This window comes from Anthonomus grandis, chromosome 5, assembly GCF_022605725.1.
Source record: "Anthonomus grandis grandis chromosome 5, icAntGran1.3, whole genome shotgun sequence".
Lineage (NCBI taxonomy): Eukaryota > Metazoa > Arthropoda > Insecta > Coleoptera > Curculionidae > Anthonomus > Anthonomus grandis.
Window position 1 is genome coordinate 31,936,540 of NC_065550.1, and position 26,542 is coordinate 31,963,081.

Sequence of the window (26,542 nt, forward strand, 5' to 3'; positions counted from 1 at the left end):
GTAAATTTAGTTGCTAATAAGGCCTTTGAGAGTAAGAATTGAATAAAGTAGTTCCCTCAAAAGAAGGATATCTTGGACAATTATTTTTATAGATTAGGAATTTTAGTACTAAAATGACCAGAAGAGGGTGCTTTATAACTCTTATTAATAACCTCAAAAGCAGTAACCAGAATTTTTTGAGTTATGCATACTTATGAATTTTTTGAGTTATGCATACGTGAACAGGAGACTCACCTGTAGGACAAACACAGGAAAACCCTTTGGGATTCCTCAAACACAAATGACTGCAGCCTCCATTATCGCGTCCGCAAGCATTTTCAGCAATATTATCATACTGGATCGACCTAATATCCATAAGTCCAGGCAAGTCTCCTCTTATGATGGTACGATCATCGCCAGTTTCCTTTTCGGCCCTATGCAAACTCTCCGTCCTCCAATCGGTCCAATAAATGTGATTTCCAACCACGACCAGACCGTAAGGATGAGGCAACTTGGTGAGGATCAATCTGCGATTCCTCCCATCCAGATCGCAGGATTCGATGGTGTTTCTTTTGGCATCGTTCCAGTATAAACGGTTCGCCGGTCTATCGATGGCCAAACCGTTGGGCCACGTGATGTTCTCACTTATGATCGTTATTCTATTGGTACCGTCCATAGAAGCGCGTTCGATTTTTGGACTTTCCGTTCCCCAATCCGACCAGAACATTATACCATGATGGTAGTGTAAAGTGATCGCACGTGGGTTGTAAATTTGATAGTTGAAAAGGACTTTTCGGTTTGTCCCGTCCAGTTCGGATACTTCGATGCTGTTTCGTTCTGCGTCGGTCCAATAGATCTACAAATATTAATTTTTAGCGGTTTCCTTGTTAAATGATATTTGGATCACCTTTCTTCCAGTGGAATCGATGGCAATCCCATCAGGAGACTCGATTTCCAGACTGATAATGGTTTGCCTATTGGAGCCATCGGGAGCAGCTTTCTGGATACAATCCTCAGCGGTGTCGGTCCAGTAAACTTCTCCAGTTTTACGATCTACGTCGACCGATGTTGCGGTTTTTAGATGTTTGAATGGAAGCACCACGTCCACCATATATGGGACGTCCAAGGATATTTGACGGATGTCCATACGATGTGCCATAATTAAGTAGTTCAACGGACCTTTGTGGCAAGTTCTTTTGTCCTCCTGTAAAGAAATCAGGACAAAAATGTGCTTTTGAACTTAAACTTTGTGCTACAAGTGAATTTTAAAATTGAGCTTTATGCTACAAAAGATTAAAATGGAAACTGCCCTAACTACACAAAACATTAATCCTGGACTTTATTTTATATTGATTTAACAGTGATACATATTTACGATCATTGAGTCATTATTTAATCAATTCCAGGACCATAAAGATATACTAGAATCAATAGATTTATTTTATCGAATACAGGTGGATGACTTTAAATGAATTTTCATCTGAATTGTAGGCCAGCAAAAATAATTTAGCTAATCTTAGGTTGACGATTATTTACCATTATCACATTGATTATTTTATCAATTCCAAGCCATTACCTAAATTATCAAATTCGTGTATATGATCATTCAAACCTAATTAATAAAATAAATCAATTCCAGGAAGTTATATCTGATCATAATAATTTTATTCATTGATCTAGATCGATGAATATTTAAGATCATTGGTTAATTATTTAATCAATTCCAGGCTTATAAAGATAATTCATTAATGTCAGATTAATAATTATGCACCATCATTGTTTTTATTAACATCATGATTAATAAAATGAATCAATTCCCTGTTGATAATGTTATAACGATCTGATCATGACAATTTTATTTACTAAGTTAAATTAATGAATATTTATAACCGTTGTTTCATTATTTAATCAATTCCAGGAAGATTAAGATTTATCTGAATTATTAAATTGATTCTATCAATTGCATGTCATTTTATCAGTTTTCATTAATTATTTCATCAATTCCAAGCCATGAAATACTGCATCAATTTCTTTTATATGATTCCCCATTCAATTTCAGACTGATCAACAACAACAGACTGACAGAGAATTTTTTGTTTAATTATTTCTACTCATTTCACTGATTATTTTAAGAAATTTGAAAATATACAAAATTTTCTATTGATTCAAATAAATTTTTAGGCTAATAATTCCTAAAATTGATTACAAAAATTCGTATTAAGGACCTGGAATTGATTATTTAAATCTATTAAAGAAAATCAATGAAAAATTGTTAGGGTACGAATAAGCTCTTAAATACCTAAAATTGATTAAATATTGATCACACTGATCAAAGATTTTTAGAGTTGTAATCAATGGAACAAATAACTCATGTAAATTTGATGCAGCGTACAGTTTAGTAATCAATAAAATAATCAACAGTAATTTTAAAAAATATCATGATCAGATCTAACATTATTAGCCTAGAATTGATTAAATAATAGTCATATTGATTGTGAGGATTTTTTGATACTTAATAAATGAAACAAATAATTCATGTAAGTTTTATTCAGTGTCGAATCAAATAATCAATGAAAGATTGTTATGATATGAAAAAGTTTTTAAGTGCGTGGAATTGAATAAACAATAATCATAATTATTTTCAAGGTTTTTGAAGACGTGATCAATGGAGCAAATAAGCTTTCATTTAGCATAGAGTTAAATAATCACTAAAATGATTAAAATCAATGTAAACAAATATAGTGAACAGATCTAGCCTAGACTTTTAGCCTAGAATTGATTTATTATTGATTTTATTAGAGAAAATTAATGAAAAATTGTTATGATAACAATAAGCTCTCAAGTGCCTGGAACAAATAATTCACTATATGGAACAATAAATTATGGTTCAGTGTTGAATTAAATAACCAATAAATTGAATCAAATTAAATGGAAAAAAATCGTCGTCAAGTGTAATATCATCTACCTAGAATTGATTATTTATTGATGATTGAGATCAGGGATTATTAAAGAAAATAAATGAAAAATTGTTATAATACTAATAAGTTGTTAAGTGATCATATTGATTGTAAAGATTTTTTAAGACGGAATCAACGAAACAAATAATTTATGTAACTTTGATTCAGCGTAGAATTAAATAATCAATAAAATAATAAAATCAATGAATAATTAATAAGATGAGAATCAATGAAAAAATTTTATAATACGAATAAACTGTTAAGGAGCTGGAATTGATTAAATATTGATTATAAAGGTTTTTAAAGGCAAAAATAATTAATGTTAGCTTTGATTTAGCGTAGAATGAAAAAAAGAATCGGATTAAATGAAAATAAAATTAGTGATCATGTGTAACCAAGAATTGATTAATTATCGATCATATTGATAGTAAAAATTGTTCAAGTTGTAATCAATTAAACAAATAATTCATGTAGGTTTGAGTCTACGTAGAATTTAGTATTCAATAAAACTATCAGAATCAATAAAAAAGAAACTTTTGTAGTCAATTGTAATATAATAATGAATCATTGAAATCAAGACTATTAAATTAAATCAATGAACAATTGATTTTAATAAGCTTTTGTAAGGCGTGATATTGAGTAAATAATAATTGTGTTGATCAGCAAGATAAATTCAGAGACTGGAATTGATTTTAAACAATTATCATTTTCGTTTGAAAAAGTCGTCAATCTGAAATTAATAAAATAGTTAGTGTTAATAAATAAGTCCTTATCAACCTGACAGCTCAAAAAATGATTAGAGTGATTGTAGAAGATCAATAATTCAAATCTGAAAATGCTTGGAGTTGATTAAATAATCAATAGACTCTTTAAATTAATTTTCATCTGAATTGTAGGTCAGTAGGAATCATTTAGCTAATCTTAAATTGATAATTTTTTTGCATTAATACATTGATTATTTTATCAATTCCAAGCCATTAACTAAATTATCAAATTCGCGTATATGGTCATTCAAACCTAATTAATAAAATACATCAATTCAAGGAAGTTATATCTGACCAAAATAATTTTATTCATTGATCTAGATCGATGAATATTTAAGATCATTGTTTAATTATTTAATCAATTCCAGGAAGAATAAGATTGATCTGAATTGACTCTATCAATTGCAGGTCATTTTATAAGTTTTCATATTTAAGGCCAATAAGATAATTGAATTAATCTCAAATTATTGATTATTGCCTTTTATTGTATTCATTATTTTATCAATTCCAAGCTATGAGATACTGCATCAATTTCTTTTATATGATTTTCCATTAAATTTCAGACTGATCAACAACAACAGACTGACAGAGAATTTTTTGTTTAATTATTTCTACTCATTTTACTGATTATTTTAAAAATATTGAAAATCTCCGAAATTATTAGAAAAAAGCTCCTTTTTTTGCCCAAAATCGAATCAATAACTCCATTGATTCAAATAAATTTTAAGACTTATAATTCCTAAAATTGATTACAAAAATTCGTATTAAGGACCTGGAATTGATTAAATATTGATCACACTGATCAAAGATTTTTAGAGTTGTAATCAATGGAACAAATAACTCATGTAAATTTGATGCAGCGTACAGTTTAGTAATCAATAAAATAATCAACAGTAATTTTAAAAAATATCATGATCAGATCTAACATTATTAGCCTAGAATTGATTAAATAATAGTCATATTGATTGTGAGGATTTTTTGATACTTAATAAATGAAACAAATAATTCATGTAAGTTTTATTCAGTGTCGAATCAAATAATCAATGAAAGATTGTTATGATATGAAAAAGTTTTTAAGTGTGTGGAATTGAATAAACAATAATCATAATTATTTTCAAGGTTTTTGAAGACGTGATCAATGGAGCAAATAAGCTTTCATTTAGCATAGAGTTAAATAATCACTAAAATGATTAAAATCAATGTAAACAAATATAGTGAACAGATCTAGCCTAGACTTTTAGCCTAGAATTGATTTATTATTGATTTTATTAGAGAAAATTAATGAAAAATTGTTATGATAACAATAAGCTCTCAAGTGCCTGGAACAAATAATTCACTATATGGAACAATAAATTATGGTTCAGTGTTGAATTAAATAACCAATAAATTGAATCAAATTAAATGGAAAAAAATCGTCGTCAAGTGTAATATCATCTACCTAGAATTGATTATTTATTGATGATTGAGATCAGGGATTATTAAAGAAAATAAATGAAAAATTGTTATAATACTAATAAGTTGTTAAGTGATCATATTGATTGTAAAGATTTTTTAAGACGGAATCAACGAAACAAATAATTTATGTAACTTTGATTCAGCGTAGAATTAAATAATCAATAAAATAATAAAATCAATGAATAATTAATAAGATGAGAATCAATGAAAAAATTTTATAATACGAATAAACTGTTAAGGAGCTGGAATTGATTAAATATTGATTATAAAGGTTTTTAAAGGCAAAAATAATTAATGTTAGCTTTGATTTAGCGTAGAATGAAAAAAAGAATCGGATTAAATGAAAATAAAATTAGTGATCATGTGTAACCAAGAATTGATTAATTATCGATCATATTGATAGTAAAAATTGTTCAAGTTGTAATCAATTAAACAAATAATTCATGTAGGTTTGAGTCTGCGTAGAATTTAGTATTCAATAAAATTATCAGAATCAATAAAAAAGAAACTTTCGTAGTCAATTGTAATATAATAATGAATCATTGAAATCAAGACTATTAAATTAAATCAATGAACAATTGATTTTAATAAGCTTTTGTAAGACGTGATATTGAGTAAATAATAATTGTGTTGATCAGCAAGATAAATTCAGGGACTGGAATTGATTTTAAACAATTATCATTTTCGTTTGAAAAAGTCGTCAATCTGAAATTAATAAAATAGTTAGTGTTATTAAATAAGTCCTTATCAACCTGACAGATCAAAAAATGATTACAGTAATTGTAGAAGATCAATAATTCAAAACTGAAAATACTTGGAGTTGATTAAATAATCAATAGACTCTTTAAATTAATTTTCATCTGAATATTAATTTAAAGAGTATAATAAGGCCAGTAGGAATAATTTAGCTAATCTTAGATTGATGATTTTTTAGCATTATTACATTGATTATTTTATCAATTCCAAGCCATTAACTAAATTATCAAATTCGCGTATATGGTCATTCAAACCTAATTAATAAAATACATCAATTCAAGGAAGTTATATCTGACCAAAATAATTTTATTCATTGATCTAGATCGATGAATATTTAAGATCATTGGTTAATTATTTAATCAATTCCAGGCTTATAAAGATAATTCATTAATGTCAGATTAATAATTATGCACCATCATTGTTTTTATTAACATCATCATTATTAAAATAAATCAATTTCCTGTTCATATATCAATAACCGTTGTTTCATTATTTAATCAATTTCAGGAAGAATAAGATTTATCTGAATTGATTCTATCAATTGCAGGTCATTTTATAAGTTTTCATATTTAAGGCCAATAAGATAATTGAATTAACCTCAAATTGTTGATTATTTCCTATTATTTTATTCATTATTTTATCAATTCCAAGCCATGAAATACTGCATCAATTTTTTTTATATGATTCTCCATTAAATTTCAGACTGATCAACAACAACAGACTGACAGAGAATTTTTTGTTTAATTATTTCTACTCATTTTACTGATTATTTTAAAAATATTGAAAATCTCTGAAATTATTACGAAAAAAGCTCCTTTTTTGCCCAAAATCGAATCAATAACTCTATTGATTCAAATAAATTTTTAGGCTTATAATTCCTCAAATTGATTACAAAAATTCGTATTAGGGACCTGGAATTGATTATTCAAATCTTTTAAAGAAAATCAATGAAACAAATGATTTATCTAAGTTTGATTCAGCGTCGAATCAAATAATCAATGAAAGATTGTTATGATGTGAATCAGCTTTTAAGTGCGTGGAATTGATTAAATAATAATTATAATGATTGTCAAGGTTTTTGAAGACGTGATCAATGGAGCAAATAATTCATGTAAGTTTTCATTTAGGCTAGAATTAAATAATCACTAAAATGATTAAAATCAATGCAAAAAAATATCGTGAACGGATCTAACATTTTTAGCCTAGAATTGATTAATTATTGATTTTATTAGAGAAAATTAATGAAAAATTGTTATGATAGCAATAAGCTCTTAAGTGCCTGGAACAAATAATTTATGTAAGTTTGATTCAGCGTAGAATAATCAATAAATCAAAATTATCATGATCGGATCTAATGTTATCAGCCTAAAATTGATAAATTACTGATGATTAAGATTAAAGAATTATGAACAGAATCAACGAAAAATGTTCATAATACGAATAAACTGTTAAGTGCCTGGAATTGATTGAATAATAATTACAAAGGTTTTTAAAGGCGAAATGAAAATGAAACTAATTAATGTTAGCTTTGATTTAGCATGGAATGAAAGAATCAATAAAAGGATCAGATTAAATAAAAATAAAATTCGCGATCATGTGCAATATCATCAGCCAAGAATTGATTAATTATTGATCGTATTGATGTAATATTAAATGGTTAATAAATATATCAGAATCAATAAAAAATTGATTTAAATGAGCTTTTGTAAGGCCTGATATTGAGTATATAATAATTCTGTTGATCAAAGAATGATTTGAGTGATTGTAGAAGATAATAATTCAAAACTGAAAATGCTTGGAGTTGATTCAATAATCAATAGATAGTTGATATTTGAAATCAACAAAATAATTTTTACTATTTACATAGGCCTTTTTTGACCTGAAATTTATTAAGAAACCTATTGATTTTAAATAGTTTTAATCAATAAAATCGTTATTATGATTCAATGATCCTGGAAATAATTAAATAATCTATAAAAATTATTGCAAATATCTATCTAGTTATTGATTTGGAATTGATTTTAAAAATGATGTTAGTTGAAATTGATTTAGCTTAGACTTACTTTCAATTTTATTCCAGTGGGACATGCGCATGTTCTTCCTTTAGGCTTTAGCAAGCATAAATCTGAACAGGGTGAATGATTGTTGCTATCACAACTAGTTTTCAAGTGTTTCCTGTTACGATGGAACACTTTGATAGCCATGACGTCCGGTAAATTGGTTGCTACAATCGTTCGATTTTCACCTGAAACTTTATTGACTTTTTCTATTGATTTGTTCATCCAGTCTGACCAGTAGATGTTGCTATCAAACACGTCTATGCCGTAAGGATATGGTAAGGATGGTCCACCTAAAATTTAAGTTTAGTATATCGTTCAAAATCTAGATCTAGCTTACTTAGAAGGGTTTTCCTTCCAGTGCCATCTATATTGATCGAATTGATAGTGCGCAAGCCCCCATCGGTCCAGTACACTTTTGAACTTGTATGGTCAATACTTAATCCATTGGGCGATGAAATGTCAATAGATACCAGGACTGATCTGTTCGATCCGTCCATGTAAGCTTTTTCAATTTTTGGTGATGCCCCTTGATCAGCCCAGAACATTAGTCGATCTGGAAATTGATATTTCTACCTAGGTAGATGTCGCAATTAAATGTTTAACTACTTACTATGAGGATCCACAATGATGTCACAGGGTTTATCCAGGTTTTCCCAAATTAACAAGGACCGCGAGGATCCGTCGTAGTAGGCCACTTCAATTCTGGAAAACTCTGCGTCGGTCCAGTATAGTTTGGAAGTGGCCCAATCGTAGGCCAGACCACGTGGAGAAGCTTAAACAAATTAAATTTTGATCAATTCCCTGCTGATGTAAGCATATCAATTATTTTATTGATGATATACAAATAATGATTTATTGTCAATTCCAGAAGGTTGGAGTTGACTTACAACAACTTGTTAATGGCTTTAAAAATCCATGATCATTTATAATGACTTTATTATCAAGCCTAGGTAAAGTAAAATTAATTTTACTAAAGATAATAAGTACCTAAACAATTTTAGGCATTGAGGAACTAATCAGAAACATGACAATAATTTCATTGATTTAGTTTTAAAATCCTTTAGAATCATAGTGATGATAATTTAATCAATTCCAAGCCGTTGAAAACTTATGAATTTAATCAATTCTGTATAAATATTCTTTCAAACTTTGTTTGTTTTATTAAATCATTTGCTATATTTTATTGAATAAGCAATAATTAAACTACGATATTTTTTATCAAGTCCCTATCATAAATTTTTATTATTAGGTTCATAAGTTCATATCTTGATTTAGGATTGATGGATATTTTTTAGATATCATTTAATCAATTCTAAGATTTTTGAATAAAAATTATTACTGTACTGATTTGTAGCAGTTATGTTATAGTTGATGATTTACAATCATTATATTGAGTATTTGTATAATTCCAAGCTTAAGGCCTTATAGCAATATTAGTATTGATTTAATATAATATATATAAGACCATTTTATTGATTACTGTTTTGACGATTTTTTCAACAAGCTAATTATTTAGTCAATTTTGACAGTTCATAAAAATTTCTAGTGAGGGCCCGTAATTGATTATCAAAATCAATTTCACAAAATCATTAAAACATTTTTAAAATGCTCTATCATTGATGCTAATTTATAATCATGATGTTAATTATTTATTCATTTCTAAGCTTCAGGCTTCATACTAATAGCAGTATTGATTTCATATACAATGAATATCAGACCGACTATGAATATGGTTATTTATTACATCAATTTTAGGCATTGATTTTACAATGAATATTATAATTACTGAATCCATTTCAGGTCGTTAAGTGTCTATTATAAAATCATAAAAATATTTAAAAGTCCTTGAAAATCACTGATATAAATGTGCAGTATATTCCAGATCTCTAAAAGAGACTTTTTTCAAAGAAAATTTATTTAATTTTATCAATAACATACATCAATTCTAGGATGATGATAGTGATTTGGGAATAATAAATTATGGAAATATTTCATTATTTTATTTAGCATTTCTTTAAAATCACTAATTTAAATTTTTAATCAATTCTACGAAATAATATTGATTCGGACTTACGATAAATTTTATTAGCCAATTCCAAGTTAACTTAATCTTATGTGAATACCATAGGATTAGTAGTTCTTGAAAAACTTGTAAAATCAATAGAATCATTCTTTTCATCATATATCAATTCCAGGCCGTTAAGAGCTTATTAATATTCAGCTGATAATGTTTTGTCTAATCATAATAACTTTTGTTATTGATAATTTTCAATATTTTATTGATAATTATTTACTCAATTTCATACCATGTCAAGCGAACTTAAATCATAAATATACTTCACTGAGATTCCTTTGAAATCACTCTTATAAATACTTAATCAATTCCAGTTTTCTAAATGAAGCTTTTACCAATAATAATTTACTTCACATCAATAAAATAAATTAATTCAAGGAGATAATGTTGATTCAGATTTATAATCAATTTATTAATCAATTCCAAAAAACTTAAGCTTGCATAAACCATAATATTTCCTTAATTATATTTATTCTTCTCATCATATATCAATTCCAGGCCGTTAAAAGCTTCTAAGAATCATAAGAATATTTTATTTGATATTTCTCACTAATAGAAATTGCTAATCAATTACAGATATTTAATTAGAGATGTGTCCGAATAAAAAATGATTAATAATAAATTAAATCAATTCTTGAGGACGATATTGATTCGGATTTACGATCATTTTATTAATCAATTCCAGCCGTTAAAGCTTATTGAAACCGTAACAATTTAAATTAATGGCATAAATGTCTAATCAGTTTTGGACTGATAATGTTTTATCTGATTATAACAAATTTTATTATTGACTTAGATGCCTAGAATTGATTCCATGTTTTATTGATAATCTAGCCAATTTCTTATAATTTCAAATGTACCTGAATCATCAAAATATTGAAAATCCTTTATAATTACTAAATCAATTCCAGTTTTCCAAATTGGGCATTTTTCAATAATAATTTGTTTAATTTCTTGACTTCTATTAATAAAATAAATCAATTCAAAGGGATAATGTTAATTCAGATTTACGATAATTTTATTAATCATTTTCCAAGCAAGTTAAAGCTTACAATGGCATACATAACATAATATCATCATAACATTAGTTTCATTGATTTAATCTTAAAAAATTTTCGCAATCAATAGGATCATTATTTAATCAGCTTTTCACGATATGAGCTTTCATCAATTCCAGGTCACTAAATGAGGTTTTTCTCAATGATATTTTATTTAATTTTGTGAAAATTATGATTCAGATTCCATTGATTCATTATTTATATCAATTAGAGGTTGTTAAAAGCTTATTGGAATCATAACAATATTCTATTGATTCCATGTGGTAATTTTTTAGAATTATTGTTATAGATATTTAATCAATTTTATAATTCCTATTATTAAATATAAATCAAATCCATGGTGATTTCAGCTTAGGTGAATCATAGGATATGTTCTATTGATTAATTCTTGAAGAACTTTCACATAAATAGTATAGATTAATACAATAAATAAAATCAATATTTTAATCATCAATTCCAAGCCGTTAAGAAGTTTCAATCAATAGTTTTGGCATAATTGTCTGTAATCAATTTTCGGATGCTAAGGTTTTATCTGATCATAACAGCTTTCGCTATTGATTTCGATGTCTAGAATTGATTTAATAATCTAGTCTAGTACCTTAATTATAACAAATATTTCATTCACTTTGATAAAATTTATTGATGATACCATTATTGACTTAACAAGATTTATTTAAAATGTTTTACTGATTTTAAGGGGATAATGTTTTGCAGCCCTATTAGTGATTACTATATAGTAATGACAATCAATTCCAGTTATATAGAATATTCGAAAATCAAAAAATTGATGACTTTTGATAATCATTTCAATACATCATATTATTGATTCCAGAAAGATGATCCAGGGCAAATCAAGTTGAAAACCTACCCAAATTGGCGCCGACAATAACTTCGTGCGAGCTTCCATTCCAGAACGCCCGATTGATCGTTTTCATGGCAATATCTGCCCAAAAAATCAAATTAGCATCTGAATCCCACGCAACTGACACGGCATTTTTCACATTCTCCAACGGGATCACCATCTCGTATTGCTTATCTGTCGCACCTACAATTCCAACATTAACCTGGACTCACCCGCACCACTCCAACAATATTACCATCCAGATGTTTGATCCTCAAATCCCTCTTCTTGGCCAACAACAGGAAGACGTCTGGATTGTGACAAGTCTTCTTATCCGGGCGTAGTCTTTGCCCCATATGGCACACGCAGGTAAAAGATCTCCTGTTGGGCAAACACAAATGTTCACAACCTCCATTATTACTTCCACATCGGTTGTTAAACATCGGCTGCCTCTGTGGATGGAACGTTCGAATATCCATAGGGAAATGCAGACGTGAATGCAGAGCCTTATATCCAGCCCCAGTCAGCTTATTGGCAGTCGCTATGGATTTCGTATGCCAATCGGTCCAGAAAAGGGCATCCTCAAATATCGTTATGGCAAACGGATGCGGAAGCCCTTTAGTAATAACCTTCTTCCTCTTAGAGCCATCCAGGAGGGAACATTCGATGACGTTATGCTTGGCATCCGCCCAATAGATTTGATTCAAAGTGTAATCAATAGTCAAACCGTTAGGCCAAAAAATTGATTCTGTAACGATGCTTTTCCGACCAGAACCGTCCATTTCTGCACGTTCGATCTTCGGATTCGGACCCCAGTCGCTCCAGAACACAAAAGCTTCGTCTGGATGGATAGCTATGGCTCTCGGTTTGTCCAGTTCGTTCGCAACGATCACCGCCCTATTGCTGCCATCCAGTTTGGACACTTCGACCCGTTTGGTGCCAGAGTCGGTCCAGTAAAGCAAATCGTGGATCCAGTCTACTGCCAAACCACCTGGTGAGTCCAAGCCTGAGCTAACAATGGCTGAAAAGAATTTTTAAAGAAGATCAGTAATTTCACACTAAACTAACTCTTACTGGACACGTCAGTTCCGTTGACAGCTGCACTCTTGATCTTATCAGTCGATACGTCCGAGTAAAAAATCAGTTGCTTCTCGTAATGGTAGTCCAGCGATATGACGTTATGGAGTCCTTTCAGGAGCAATTTGTACTTCGTGTTGCTCAAGGACATCTGAAAGTTATTTTATAAAACCCTTTCGAATCTACGTATCCAGGATGGTCGTACTTGTCTTATATCGATCCTGTTGGCAAAAAGTAGGGTGGGGGGAGCGCCGACGGCCTTACAAGTTCTCAGGTCTGGCCTGAGGACGTAACCTGTCATGCAACCGCACTTGAAGCTTCCAACGGTGTTGTTGCACTTTTGGGAACATACGGGGTCTGTGGCGTACATGCATTCGTCTATGTCGTTGCAACTAGAAATGGGGGAAAAGTATGTTTTCTATTAGTTGGTGTTGACGAACAAGAAGATGGTAATGATGATGATGAAGAAGAAGAAGAAGAAGAGGAAGAAGAAGAAGAAGAACAGGGACAAGAAGTAGAAGAAAAGGGATGATGATGAAATGAAAAGGAACCAAAGAGAAAATGAATTAGTAAGAAAAAGAGGGAAACATGTGATGAAATACACCAGAATATTGAATATTAAAAGAAAGAAATTTAAATTTTGTTAAAAGATATTATTTCATTTCTTCTAAAAGAAAGAAATGAAAATTTAAAATATAAAGGAAGATAATACGAGAACAGAAAGAAAAAATAAAATAGGAAGAACGTAAAAAATGAATCAGATAATGAAGAAAAAGAAGAAGAAGGAGAGGAAGTGTATGATGACGAAATGAAAAGCAAAGGAAGATGAAACAAATTAGGAAGAAAGAAAGAGAAAAAAATAAAAGGAAAAACATCAGAATATTGCGTATATATGAAAAGTTTCTTTTTTTATCAAAAGAAAAAATAAGATCTAAAAAGTAAACGAAGAAAATACGAGAAATGAAAGAAGAAATAAAAGAGGGAGAAAGAAAAAAAAATTTAACGAGCAAAAATAAAGGACAAGAGATTAAATACAAGGTGAAGAATAGATAAGTAAATCTCAAATTTTCTAATCACGAGAAGGAGATAGTAGAAGGAAGAGGACAAAGATATAGTAAAGTAATTAGGATAGAAAAAAGAAACAGTACAAAAAGAACAGGAGAAAAGATAAACGAAGAAAGAAAAAATCAACAAAAAAGGAGAAGTAGCAGTAAAAATAAAGAAAGGGGGTAATGACGAAACAGGAAAAGGAGGACATTACATTAAAAGAGATAAATAAGATAAGGAAAATGAAAATGAAAAATAAAATACGAAGGGGGAAGACAAAAAACAACAAAAAATACAAAATAGTACGGAAAATGAGAAAAGAGAAAAAACAAAGAAAAAAATTAGAAATTGAAAATTCAGTGATTATCAAAATTTATCATAAAAAACAAAGACATGAAATAAAGGGAGAAACGAGAACGACAAAGAGAAATTGGAAAACAAGGAAAAAAAAATCAGAAGGTGGAAATGAAAAAGGAAATAATTAATAAGAACAAGAAGCATTTTATAAAATGAAAAAGAGAAGTACAGAGAAAGGCAAAAAAATAAAACAGTTGGAGAAAAAAACAAAGGGAAGGAATAAGAAAAGCATTTGAATCATACACCACCATATTCAAATAATACAAGAGTAGAGAAGTACATTTTATGGGAATAGAGCAAGACAGCAACAAAATTTAAAAAAAGGAGAAAGCTAGAAAAAAAGAAAGGGAAAACTGTGAGGGAGAAAAATTTTCAAATCATCAAATTTGTTTGATTATAATTACAATGAAAAGGAGAGAAGTATAAATTATATAAAAATTAACATGCAAAAAAGGGGACAGTGAGAGGGACAACAGAAGAAGGAGAGGGAACATAGGAAGAAATAAAGTACTAGAAAAAGAGAGAGTACAAAAGAAGACGAGAAAAAAATAGAGAAATAAGGAAAGGGACAAAACAGAACAGAAAGTACAAAAAATCAGGGAAAAGAAAAAACATAGAAAAAAATTAACAATTTGAAATGCAGAATTATGACATTTATCGCGAAAAAACAGAGATAGAAAATGAAAGGAAAAACGAGAAGAACAAAGAGGAATGGAAAAGGAGAGTATAAAAAAATGAGGGGGAACGACAAAATAAAGAAATTAATCAGAATAAAACAAAATGAAAGGTAATAATAAAAAAAAGGAGAGAAAGCAGGAATAGGAAAAGAATATGGATCGTCACTATTAAGAGAAAAAAAATAACTGAGAGAATTCTAACTATGAAGGAATCATCATTTGAGAATAGAGAAAGAGAACGACGAAATAAAAAAAGAAAAAGGAAGCCTGTGACGAAGATAAAAAAAAATCATTGTTATAATAATGACAAGGAGAGGAATAGATAAATTAAAACAGAAAAATAGTGCTAAGGAGGAAAAAAACATAGGAGGAAGAACAAAGAAATATGTCAACCAAAAAAAAAAGAAAGAAGGACAAAAAAGCAAAGGAAAGGCAAATAATAGATGGGTGGGTGTTAAATTTTCTAATCACAAGAAGGAGAAGGAAGTAGAAAAAAGACAAAGAACACGACATTAAGAGAGATAAAAATGAGAAGGAAAAACAAGAAAGGGAAAGAGAAATGGAAACCAAGTTAATAGAAAAGGTCCAGAAAAAAGGAGAGGAGGAATTAGAAAAAGAGAGTGCAGAAGAAGTGAAAAAAAATCACAGTTTTCTAGTTACAAGAAGAAAGACACCATAAAAGGAACAGAAAAAGACAACGAGAAAATTAAAAACGGAGGGGGTTAGAAAAAAAAAAGAAAAAAAACCTGTGAGTAAACTTTTAATTACAATGAAAAGAAGAGACGAACAAATAGCAGGCAGAAAAGGGAAGAGTGAGAGAAAAGATCGCAAAAAGGAGAAGGAAAATAAAATAGAAGAAAGAAAAGAAGATGGAAAAAAGACATGAGAATGACAAGGAGGAATATAAAGGAAAAAATAATGTCAGAAAGGAGAAAGAAAAGCAAAGAAAAAGAATAAGATGATCATGATGATGGTATTGATGTTGGTTATGATAAAGAAGAGAGAGAAGAAAAAGAAATGAAAGAAGGAAAAATGAGAAAAAACAAGGAAGGAAGAATAAAAAAATATGTTAACGAGTAAAAATAAAGATGATCAACAGAGTATGTAGTAAAGAAATAAATAAATAAAGGAAAAGCGAATAATAGATACGTAGATCTCAGATATTTTAATCAGAAAAAGGATAACGAAGAAGAAAAAGGACAAAGAAATAGTAAAAGAATTAAGAAAGAGGAAGAAAGAAAAAAAATTTAAAAAAAGTACTAAAAAACCCAAAAAAAAATAAAGGAGAAAGACAAATGAAAAAGAAGAAGTAAGAGAAGAAATAAAGACAGGAAGTAGTGACGAACCAAGACAAACTAAAATGAAAAAAGGAGATAGAAAATATATACAAAGAAAACAGAAAAGTACGAGTAGTAAGAAAAGACGAAAAACAAAGAAAAAAATAAACAGCTAAGGATCCAGAATTACAATTTTTCTTTGTATTTCCTCTTTTATCTTTTTTTCTCTGTTTTCAGTTGTCTAGTTTTCATTGTCATTTTTTTCTTCGTCCTTTTTTCTTTTCTCTTTTCTTCTCAATTTTGTCTCCCTTAATGCCGTTTTGTGTGTCATATTTTGTCACTTTATTTCTCCTTTTTCGATTGTCTTTCTTCATCTGTTCCCTTGTTTTTTTCTCGTTAATATCGTTTATTATGTTGTTTCTTACTCTTAGTAACTCCCTTTTTTCTTCGTTCCTCCTCGTTTTTATTTATATCTTTGTTTCTCATTTCTGTCTGTCCCTTACGTTTCGATCTTATTTCCTGTCCTTGTTTTTCTGTGTTAAATGTAATACTTATGGATTATTATGTATTACTGGCATCACAGAAAAAAACAAAGACAGAAGAAAAGAGGAACAGAGCTAAGGGTAAAGAGAAATGGAAAACAAGGAGGTAAAAAAGACAGAAGGAATTAGTAAGAGTAAGAAGCATTTTATAAAAATAAGAAAGGGAAGCAAAGAGAAAGAAAGAAAATAAAAAAGATGAAGAAATAGGCAACAAGAGAAGCAACAAGAAAAAGCAAGGTTCCAGAAAAAATAGAAAAAAAACTGTAAAAAATGCAAACAATATTTGATAAAAATGGGTAGGAGAGTAGAATAAATAAAAAAAAATAACTAATGATAAAATAAGTAACAATGAAAGGGACAACAGAAAAAGGGAAAAAATATGTAGATTAGAAGAAATAAAATAGAAAGGAGAAGGAAAATCAAATAAGAGAGAGAAAAAAGGAAGAAAAAGGAGGAAAGAATATGTGGAAAAAAAACAAGAAACAGAAAAAAATAACATTAGATGAAACAATAATAATAATAATAATAAGGCTTTTATTTCCAACCCATGTTAAGTCACCCACTTACAGGAAATACAGAAAGAATTGTGTAACGGGTTTAAGGTTTAAAATTAAATAATACAATTTAATATTAAGCTAAAGGAATGACAAGAAAAAGGAGAAGAAGGACAATCAGAAGCAAAAACAGACAGCAAAAGAGAGGAAGAGAGGAAGAAACTCTTAGAAAGACGAGAGAAAAGAAAAGAAGAACAAAAAATTAGAAAAGAGCTTACGTAACGCCATCTTTATCCAGTTTAAACCCATTATTACAGCCACACCCGTTCCTTTCGCCGTTATAAGTAACACAGAGTTGTTCACACTTGGTTTTCGGTTCACAGTCACGCCTCGCCGGGCAATTCTTCTCGTCATCCCCTTTCGGACAATCCTTATGCCCGTCACACTTTCGCTTCTTTGCAATACAAAACACCACGGCGGTACCATTGGCACCAGGTCCGGTGCATGGAAACTTGGCATCGTCACACACTATATCACATTTCGACTCCTCTTCACCGTGTGGACAATCTTCCACACCATCACAAACCCACGTTTTCTGAAATCACAGATTATTCATGTGAAGAGAATATTTTGAACTTTTAAAGCTCTTACCAGTATACATTGACCACCGGGACAAGTATACTCATCGGAATTGCAGGTTTTATTCACAGCATATTCACAATTCGCCTCGTCCTCTTCGTTCGGACAATCCTTCTGGTTATCACAGACCCAACGTTTCGGAATACATTCGCCATTTTTACATCTAGAGAATGAATATTCATTAGTGTTATTAATTGTATTCTTACACATGCACTAACTTGAATTCTCCTGAGACGCATTCACCGATGTTCCTCGGACAGTCGTTCTCGTCACTCCAGTCGTCACAGTCGTCATCTCCGTCACACTTGAACTCGAACTTGATGCACTTGCGGTTGCTGCATTGGAACTCGCGTTCGTTACAGTGAGCAGGAGCCAGATCTGAGGACAAATTTAACGTTAATGAAACGTAGAAGAAGTAGAAGAGAAGGAGAAGGAGAAGGAGAAGGAGAAGGAGAAGGAGAAGGAGAAGGAGAAGGAGAAGGAGAAGGAGAAGGAGAAGGAGAAGGAGAAGGAGAAGGAGAAGGAGAAGAGAACGAAGATTATGATAATGATATATATGAAAATGGTAGAAATGCAGATAGAGTAAAGTAAAAAGAAGAATATAAAGAATTTAACTAAAAAAAAAACAGAGAGAAGTAAAATAAACAAGGGAATAACAATCGAGAAGAGCAGTGGAAAGAAGAAGAAAAAAACGGAAAGACGAACGAAGGAAAAAGAAGGAAAGCTAAAAAGGAGAGGAAAAATTAAATAAAGGAAGGAAAGAGAAGAAATAGAATAAAGGGTATACCAAGAATTGAGAATCCCAAATATTTCAATTAGATGAAAATGAAGATGTATAAAAAGAAAAAAAAATAGAGAAAAACGAAAAAAAAACCAAAAAACAAAAAGAACTAAAAGAGAAAAAAAAGATGGGATGAAGAAGTTAAGAAAAAAGAAGAAAAGAAAAGAAATAGGAAGAGATTAAAGGGTAATCGAGAATCTCAAATATTTCAGTTACAATAAAGACAGATTAAAGAAGAAGAAGAAGAAGGAGGACGAGAAGAAAACATGAAAGGATATATTAAGAATAGAAAGAAGAAGAATAATATGTTGATGATTATAAAAATTACGAAAATTACAAAAAAGAAAAAGAAGGTAAAGTTGAAAAGGAAATAAAAAAAGTAAGCAGAAGAAATAAAATGGGGAAAAACATGAAAAAGGGAAAATCCTAGAGAAAAGTAAAATAAACAAAAATAAAACGTTCGAGGAGAGACGTGGAAAGAAGTAAAAGAAAAAAGGGAAAAAAGAAAAAAAGACTAAAAGCAAAAATGAGAAATCATTAATTTAAAAAAAAGAAAAAAGAAAGAAATCAAAAAAAGTAGAAGAATAAAGTTGAAATAAAGGAAAGAAAGACAAAGAAATTGATTATCGAGTATACCAAGAAGAACGAAAAAAACAAAGGCAAAAGACAAAGAGAGGACAAACAATGTTTGAACAGAAATGAGTAACTAATAAGCTAAATGAGAAGGAAAAAGATAAGAAGAAGAAGTTAAAAAGAAAGAAGGAGAGACAAGAAATAGGAAGAGGTAAAAGAATATACCAAGAATTGAGAATCCCAATTATTTCAATTACAATAAAAACAGAATAAAGAAGAAGAATATGATGGTAATGATGATTATGAAAGAAAAAATAAAAGATGGAAAAACCAAGAGAATATTGAGGGAAAATTCAAATAAATGAAAATAATAATCGAGATGAGAAGTGAAAAAAAGAAGAAAAAGGAAAAACGGGAAGAAGAACGGAAGAAAAAGGACAAAAGTTGAAGAAAGAAATAAAAGTATTTGAACAGGAACAAGGAACAAGAATGAAAAAAAAACGAAGGAAAGACAAGAAATAAGAAAAAAATAAAGAATATACCAAGAATTGAGTATCCCAAATTTTTCAATAACAATAAAGAGCATAGACCACAAATAAGGAAGAATAAGTAGAAATTGAACTATAGGAACAACTAACATACAAAAATAATAAAGAGGTAGAGAACATAAGAAAAAAAAAAGAGAAGTAGAAAAAAAAAAGACGAAGAGCTAAAAAAACAGAGTTAATAAAATTAAGGAAAGTTAAATAGGAGGAATAGAAATAGAGCGAATACAAAATTTAAAATATTCTTAGTAAGGGCAAAAGAGCAAGAGAAATAAAACAGATAAAGAGGCAGTGAAAATATGGAGAAAAGAAGAAGAAAATTTACATGATAGGGAAAACCTAGGTGCAAGAATCTTTACTTGTCACTCTTCTTCTTTTTCTTTTCCTCTCAAACATAAAAAAACATTTAAATAAAAATGCAACAGAAAAAAGTAACTTTTCAATAATCATAAGAAATTAGCTATGTTTCTGGATTCAACTGAAGCCTTTGATCCTACCATCTACTTACCACATTCCCTTTCATCAGACCCATCGATACAATCGATATGATGATCACACTTCCAGTTAATCGAGATGCATTTGCCATCAGTACATTCGTACTCTTCAGCTGAGCAGCTGAAATATAAACAAATGAAAGGAAGTTTTTTTTTTTTTAATTAAATGGTAACTTACGCAATTTTGGTACAATTGGTCTCGTCTGAAAAGTCCCTGCAGTCATTGTCGTTGTCGCATATCCAAACTTTGGGAATGCAAAGTCCGTTTTCGCATTGAAACTGATCCGAGGTGCAATTTTGTAAGAAACCTGCAAGAACAACAAAGGAAATTCATTGATAATTATTAGCTCAAGAAAAATTTATTTATTACCACATCTGGTTTCGTCAGAATAGTCTCCACAATCATCATCTCCATCGCATAACCAATCCCGTGACACGCATCTCTTAGTCTTGGGGCAAAGGATGAAATTCTTGGATTCGTCGCATATTACCACGGGATCCGGTGGCAAAGCCACTGGACCATTGCAAGTTTCTTCGTCTTCATTTTCTGAACAGTGAGACCGTCCATCACATCTATTGAATCACCAACTATTATCTGCGCCTATACTATTAAGGATATTCCATTACCTATACTCCCCTTTGATGCAGCTGCAGTCACTTTTACACAAGAACATTCCACTTTTACATTTCACTGAGCATTGAGAGGTTTCAGCATCATCCTGCCCCACAACGTCATAAGAATCCCCATAACCTCGTCCTGTAACAACAGTAAGGATTTAATACAACATTCCTGCTCTCCCTTTTGCTCCAACCTGATATCATTCCCCATGGTACGTTCGCAGGATTCACCCCCAAAGTGGGATACTCCACCCTTCCCCCGTACATCCCGTTCAGCAGTACGCCGCCGCCCCGGTTCTGGGGTCCATCGAAATCCGGTTTTTCGAAGATGGATGGAATGGCATAGGCGGGAATCGGTAAAGGGAAGTACTCGTAAGGGTAGGAAAAGGGATAGCGGGATTGCAAGTCCGGTTTGATCGTCGTCCGGACTCCGTACTTCCGTTGTCCGGTTGCCAGGACCGGATTCTTTTTACCGGATTGACGGAGGGAACTGGAACCGTACATTTGGCGAGCGGCTCCCGGATGGACGGGCGACGTTGCGTTCTTCGAATATTCTGGATCGCATGTTACTGGAACCAAGAATCAATTATTTAGTGGCAATTTTAAAATCTCAAAGACTTCTTGAGTTATAGCATTAAACCCCATTTTAGAGCCCCGAATTATTGACGATCGTAATGAAGTAGTACTTTTTGTATATGAGGGGTGAAACTACTTAAGAAAAACACAATCTCAAGATGATTCGAGCAGTAATAACGAGATGAAATGAGCTAGAGCAAACGAAAAATTATATTCCAGAATTTTTCTTGAATTTAGGCATGAAACTGTTTTATAGGCATGGATCATAATGAAATGATATTTGTAGGGATGGATATGGATATGAGACAACGGAATCTATTCAGCATATTATCGATGGATCTTTTGCATCAACGGAATATAAAGGACCGCATGATCTAGTTGCAAAGATACTGCATCAAGAGCTTGCAGAAAAACTAAACCTCTTCTCAGCAGCCAAGGTGCCTGTTTGACCATATTATAACTATAAGCCGGAACCAGTTTTTGAAAATGCGAAACACAAGTTGTATTGGGATCGCACTGTAGTTACAGACCAACGAGTAAGTAACAATAGGCCTGACCTACGAACTTAATAAATATACCTGGATTGCTAATGCATATGGCCACGATACTCAAAAATGACCACTGCCTGGTGGCCGCCATTTTTATAGTGGTTGTGTCCTTTTGATGTTGGTTACTCTGAACATTTTCAGTGTTGCCAACAAAAATATTAAATAACGGTAATGAAGTTGATGACGCTGACGTTTGACATGTGAGTATAGCGAATTGCCTAGGTTTTGGCGAATTGTAAACGACGTTTTGGTATATCATCTGCAACAGCCGATGTATCTTCCTCCTTATTTAATACTTGGATAATGTAACACCATCCTTATTTAAACGTATTTGGTTCACTGTTTCTGTGTTGTTTATGATAGAATAATAGGTATATAAAGTTGTTGATAGAATAATATATTTTTACTATATAAACCTTTGCTAATTACAAACCCTCATAAAATCGGCTATATTTTGATTTTTATAGATGCATGTACCTATTAATGTGGAAACACGGTACACGGCAGGAAAGTAAAACTCGTAAAAATAGAAAGAAAATAAAAGTGTTTTTAACTAAATTTGATAAATAAATACAAGCAAAAATTTAAATGAAGATCCTCATTTTCTAACACAAATATCTAACTTTCTATTTTGTATTTGTAAACATAACCTCTCAAAAACTTTCATTGTTTTGTTTCCTTACAATTGGCACGACTGAAATTTGTCAGAGTGACCAACATTGAAAGGACACAATCACGCAAAATGGCGGCCCCTAGTGGTGGTCATTAATTTTTCATTGAATTGGCAGTCCAGGTATATTTATTAAGTTACCGACACAAGTAATCTATACCAGTGACATAAAAAAATATTTACTTGATAAATATTTATTTTTAATAGATTATGTTTTAAATTATAAAAAATATTACCGTTTATGAACTCTATGCGTTTTTTTAAAGTACTTCTAACTTTAGAGTAAAGGTACTTATCTAATAAAAAGCTTGGGTCCGCTAAAGTTAAAGGGACGACTAAAAACCCATTTTTTTTTGAAAAATTTTACATATAATGTTGATTGTGGTGAAAATATCGATAAAAAAGTGAGGATGATTGGAAAAAATACAAAACTTCGGAAATTATGAAGATTTTTCTACATACGCTAAATACATACTTATTGCCGGCTTGCACAAGGTTTTTTAGCTCTTGATTTTGCTATAATTAAAAAAATATATATATTGGGGCAATTTTGGAACTTTTTGGGTGTTAAAATTGTAAATATATAGGGTTTTCAATCGCTTTGTACCCCTATAATTACATATTTCGTAATTTACGCACACGAAAAATAAAACGACAACCTTATTGACAAAAATGGGAGTGGCTTCACTATGTCCCCAGGAGTATTTTTTGATTTTGTCTCGAACACTTTTTACTTGGATGGGTTGGCTGTGGACTCAATATTAGATAATAAAGCCATAATATGTTTGTAAACAAAACATCCCCTTGCCCCTGTGCACATGTTGAACTCAAACAAAGTTGTGTTTACTAATTCTAGCCTTTCAATGTTCTAAGGATATTCATTTTAAATAAATCAGCTGCAAGAAGCTGCAATGGAAATTAACAATGATCTGAAAGCAATATGTAGATACACGCAGGAAAATAACTTCAAACTTAATGCGTCCAAATGTTCTGTTACGTATTTTGAACAAAAAAAAGAGGTTGCCTTATATTAGGGAAAATGTTAAATTACATATTGATTTAACAGAATTACAATTTACAGAGAAAGCAACCAATCTGGGTCTCATTTCTGAAAAAGACTTAGGATATAAGTTTCATATCTCTTCTTTAAATAAGCATATTTCGCATTAGGATTTTTATTATCATTTTTATTTCAACAATTAATTAAGTATACGGGTAAACTGGTAGTATTTCTTTCGATTTTTTTAAATTGTTTTTATAATTTTGTCATTATATATATATAGGTAAACTGGTTGGCTTTTGAATGTGTTCTTTTTCTTCTTTTTTTTCGTTCTCATTTTTTTAGGTCATAAGTACAGTTTCTAGGTTTATGTATAAATTTTTTTTTTCGTATGTAAGTAGAGTAGCTTTGTTTGGTACTAATAAAGTCCTTTATTAGGTAGTACCTATTTATTATTATTATTATTATTATTATTATTATTTTAGAGCCACGCATCATTGACGATCGTAATGAAATGGTGCTTCTCGTATGTGGTGTGATATACTATGTAGAAAAGAAACAATTTCAAGACGATTTCAGCAATAATAGAGAGATTAAATGGGGTAGAGTCAAAGAAAACTGTTTTACAAATTACTTTATTACTTCTCATGAGTCGAAGAGGAATTTCAATATTTTCATGCCTGATTTTCTTCAGATTTCTCCCATTAGCCCATTCAAGGATATTTAGAGAGTATTTAGGCAGAACATTTCTTAGATCTGTCGAGATTTGCCCTAGGACTTTACAGGATATTTTTGAAATGTACTTGTTGTATCTTCAAACGAACAGCATTTTTCCGTACAATTTTAGTATAAGAAAAATGCAACTTTAAATCGAAGCACAAAAAAACTGAATATTTTTATACCAGATTGTCTCATTTCATTTGTCTCAATCAACATTTTAGAATTTTATAGTTATTTGTTTAAATTAAGTTGAAGAGATTTTTCAAAAATTAACATAAGATTTATTAATAAAAAACTACATGAAAGCCTAAGAAAATAATTTGCAAAATTAAAATAATTCTAAAAAATTGGAAAAATAAATGTAGTTTGTAAAAGTTCGAATATTTTAATTTGATTGTTTTATGTAAAAAGGTAAATTTAAAAAAAAATGAAAAGTTATAATGATTTTTATAATTTAATTTGATTTCCCTCAAATTAATAATTTAAAATTAAGTATTTTTTTAATAATTTTGATTGTTTGCTTCGGCGCGAGTGTGAGTTGTCGATTGATTTTCGGGCCCAGCCCAGTTCTGAATGAATCCATTCATGAACTGAACGGGAGCACCCCGACGGAGCTCTGGCAACTTGATGCTTCTTGTAATTTTCCATTTTATATATTTATTAAAAAAAAACATCAATAATATTGTGGATTAAAAAAGTAAAACTGTTACGGAAAATATGACATTTTATATCGAAAATATTGAGGAAATTCAGTAAAGTGCCGTTATAAATCAAGAATTTTAGAATTAGGCAGAAGGTTAAAAAAATTACTCAAAAAAAAATCAATTCTAAGGTATTTTAAGTTCCATTTTAAAAATGCTTGGAATTATTTTTTATTTTAACTTAAAATAAGAGAGATTTTTTGTACAACAAAAAGTAAATGACTAAAAAACTCTGATATATATAGAATATTTAACTTAAACTGGCAGAAATTTTGCAAACGTAATTAAAAATGTGAGTTCTAAGATACTTTAATTAATTCTTACGAATATTTCGATTTTATTTTTGAATTTATAATTTATCATGATTTTTGAAAAATCATTTAATTTAAAGAAGAAAAGGTAACTCAGTCTGAAATTAAAAAAAAAACGAAAATAATAGAAAATATTTTTTGGCACCATATAATGATAATGAAAATTTTGATTTAGTTTATCAAAGTTTATAGGGAGACTTATTAAATAAAAATAAACAGAAAGTCTGGATATTCAATTAAAACGTGTACAAAATTTGAATTAAAATGCCAAAGAAGAAGAAAATTTATTATAAAAGTAATTAAATTACTTGAATTTTAAAATATTTCAATTTTTCTTACGAACATTTTAAATTGATTTAAATGAATTAAATTGAAAATTGTATTTTAAATCAAGATTTTTGAAAAATAAATGCGAAATTAATCAAGAAGGAAAAACCTAAAACTTTACCTTTAATAAACGCCAAGGTATTCTAGTTAAACATTACCGTAAGATTATTTTCAAAATTAAATTATCACCTGGTTGCAAAAAATTTTAAGAAAACAATTAAATGTTTTGAAGTTTTTGAATTCAGATTTTTTTTTACAGGATTTTTACCCAATATTCAGAATTGCCCAATATTTTTTTAAATAAATTGGGGAGATTTTTTAGAAAATAATTATAAGGTTAATTAATAGAAAATTACCTAAAAAATATTTAATTTTCAAAATTAAATTAAATTGTAAAAATTTAGTTTAGAAAAAAAATCCAAAAATGCAATCAACTCAACAAAACCGAAAAAATTTTTATTTTTATTCAAAAAATTACATTCTAATATTTAGATTTTGTTGTTCCATTTTATGGAGTTTTTTAAATAAATTAAAAAAAAATATTATTATTATGAGGATAATTTATTCTAATAGTAATTAAAAGACATACGTATTGTAAAATATTTCAATTCTCTTTACGAATAT

General features: G+C 29.8%; 1 protein-coding gene across 1 annotated transcript in view; it reads right to left on the reverse strand.

Moving 5' to 3' along the window:
* LOC126736539 (low-density lipoprotein receptor-related protein 4) overlaps window positions 1–26,542 on the reverse strand; it is a 43,723-nt gene that overhangs the window by 13,511 nt on the left and 3,670 nt on the right. Inside the window, exons 2-18 of the mRNA XM_050440935.1 lie at window positions 21,260–21,634; window positions 21,075–21,204; window positions 20,818–21,020; window positions 20,626–20,755; window positions 20,462–20,568; window positions 18,273–18,432; window positions 18,067–18,217; window positions 17,694–18,010; window positions 13,227–13,413; window positions 13,019–13,172; window positions 12,201–12,965; window positions 11,972–12,148; window positions 8,582–8,743; window positions 8,309–8,524; window positions 7,975–8,261; window positions 887–1,183; window positions 235–835 (exon numbers count right to left, since the gene is read on the reverse strand). Coding sequence (XP_050296892.1) covers window positions 235–835; window positions 887–1,183; window positions 7,975–8,261; window positions 8,309–8,524; window positions 8,582–8,743; window positions 11,972–12,148; window positions 12,201–12,965; window positions 13,019–13,172; window positions 13,227–13,413; window positions 17,694–18,010; window positions 18,067–18,217; window positions 18,273–18,432; window positions 20,462–20,568; window positions 20,626–20,755; window positions 20,818–21,020; window positions 21,075–21,204; window positions 21,260–21,634 — 4,419 coding nt within the window. The remainder of the gene's footprint in view (window positions 1–234; window positions 836–886; window positions 1,184–7,974; window positions 8,262–8,308; window positions 8,525–8,581; window positions 8,744–11,971; window positions 12,149–12,200; window positions 12,966–13,018; window positions 13,173–13,226; window positions 13,414–17,693; window positions 18,011–18,066; window positions 18,218–18,272; window positions 18,433–20,461; window positions 20,569–20,625; window positions 20,756–20,817; window positions 21,021–21,074; window positions 21,205–21,259; window positions 21,635–26,542) is intronic.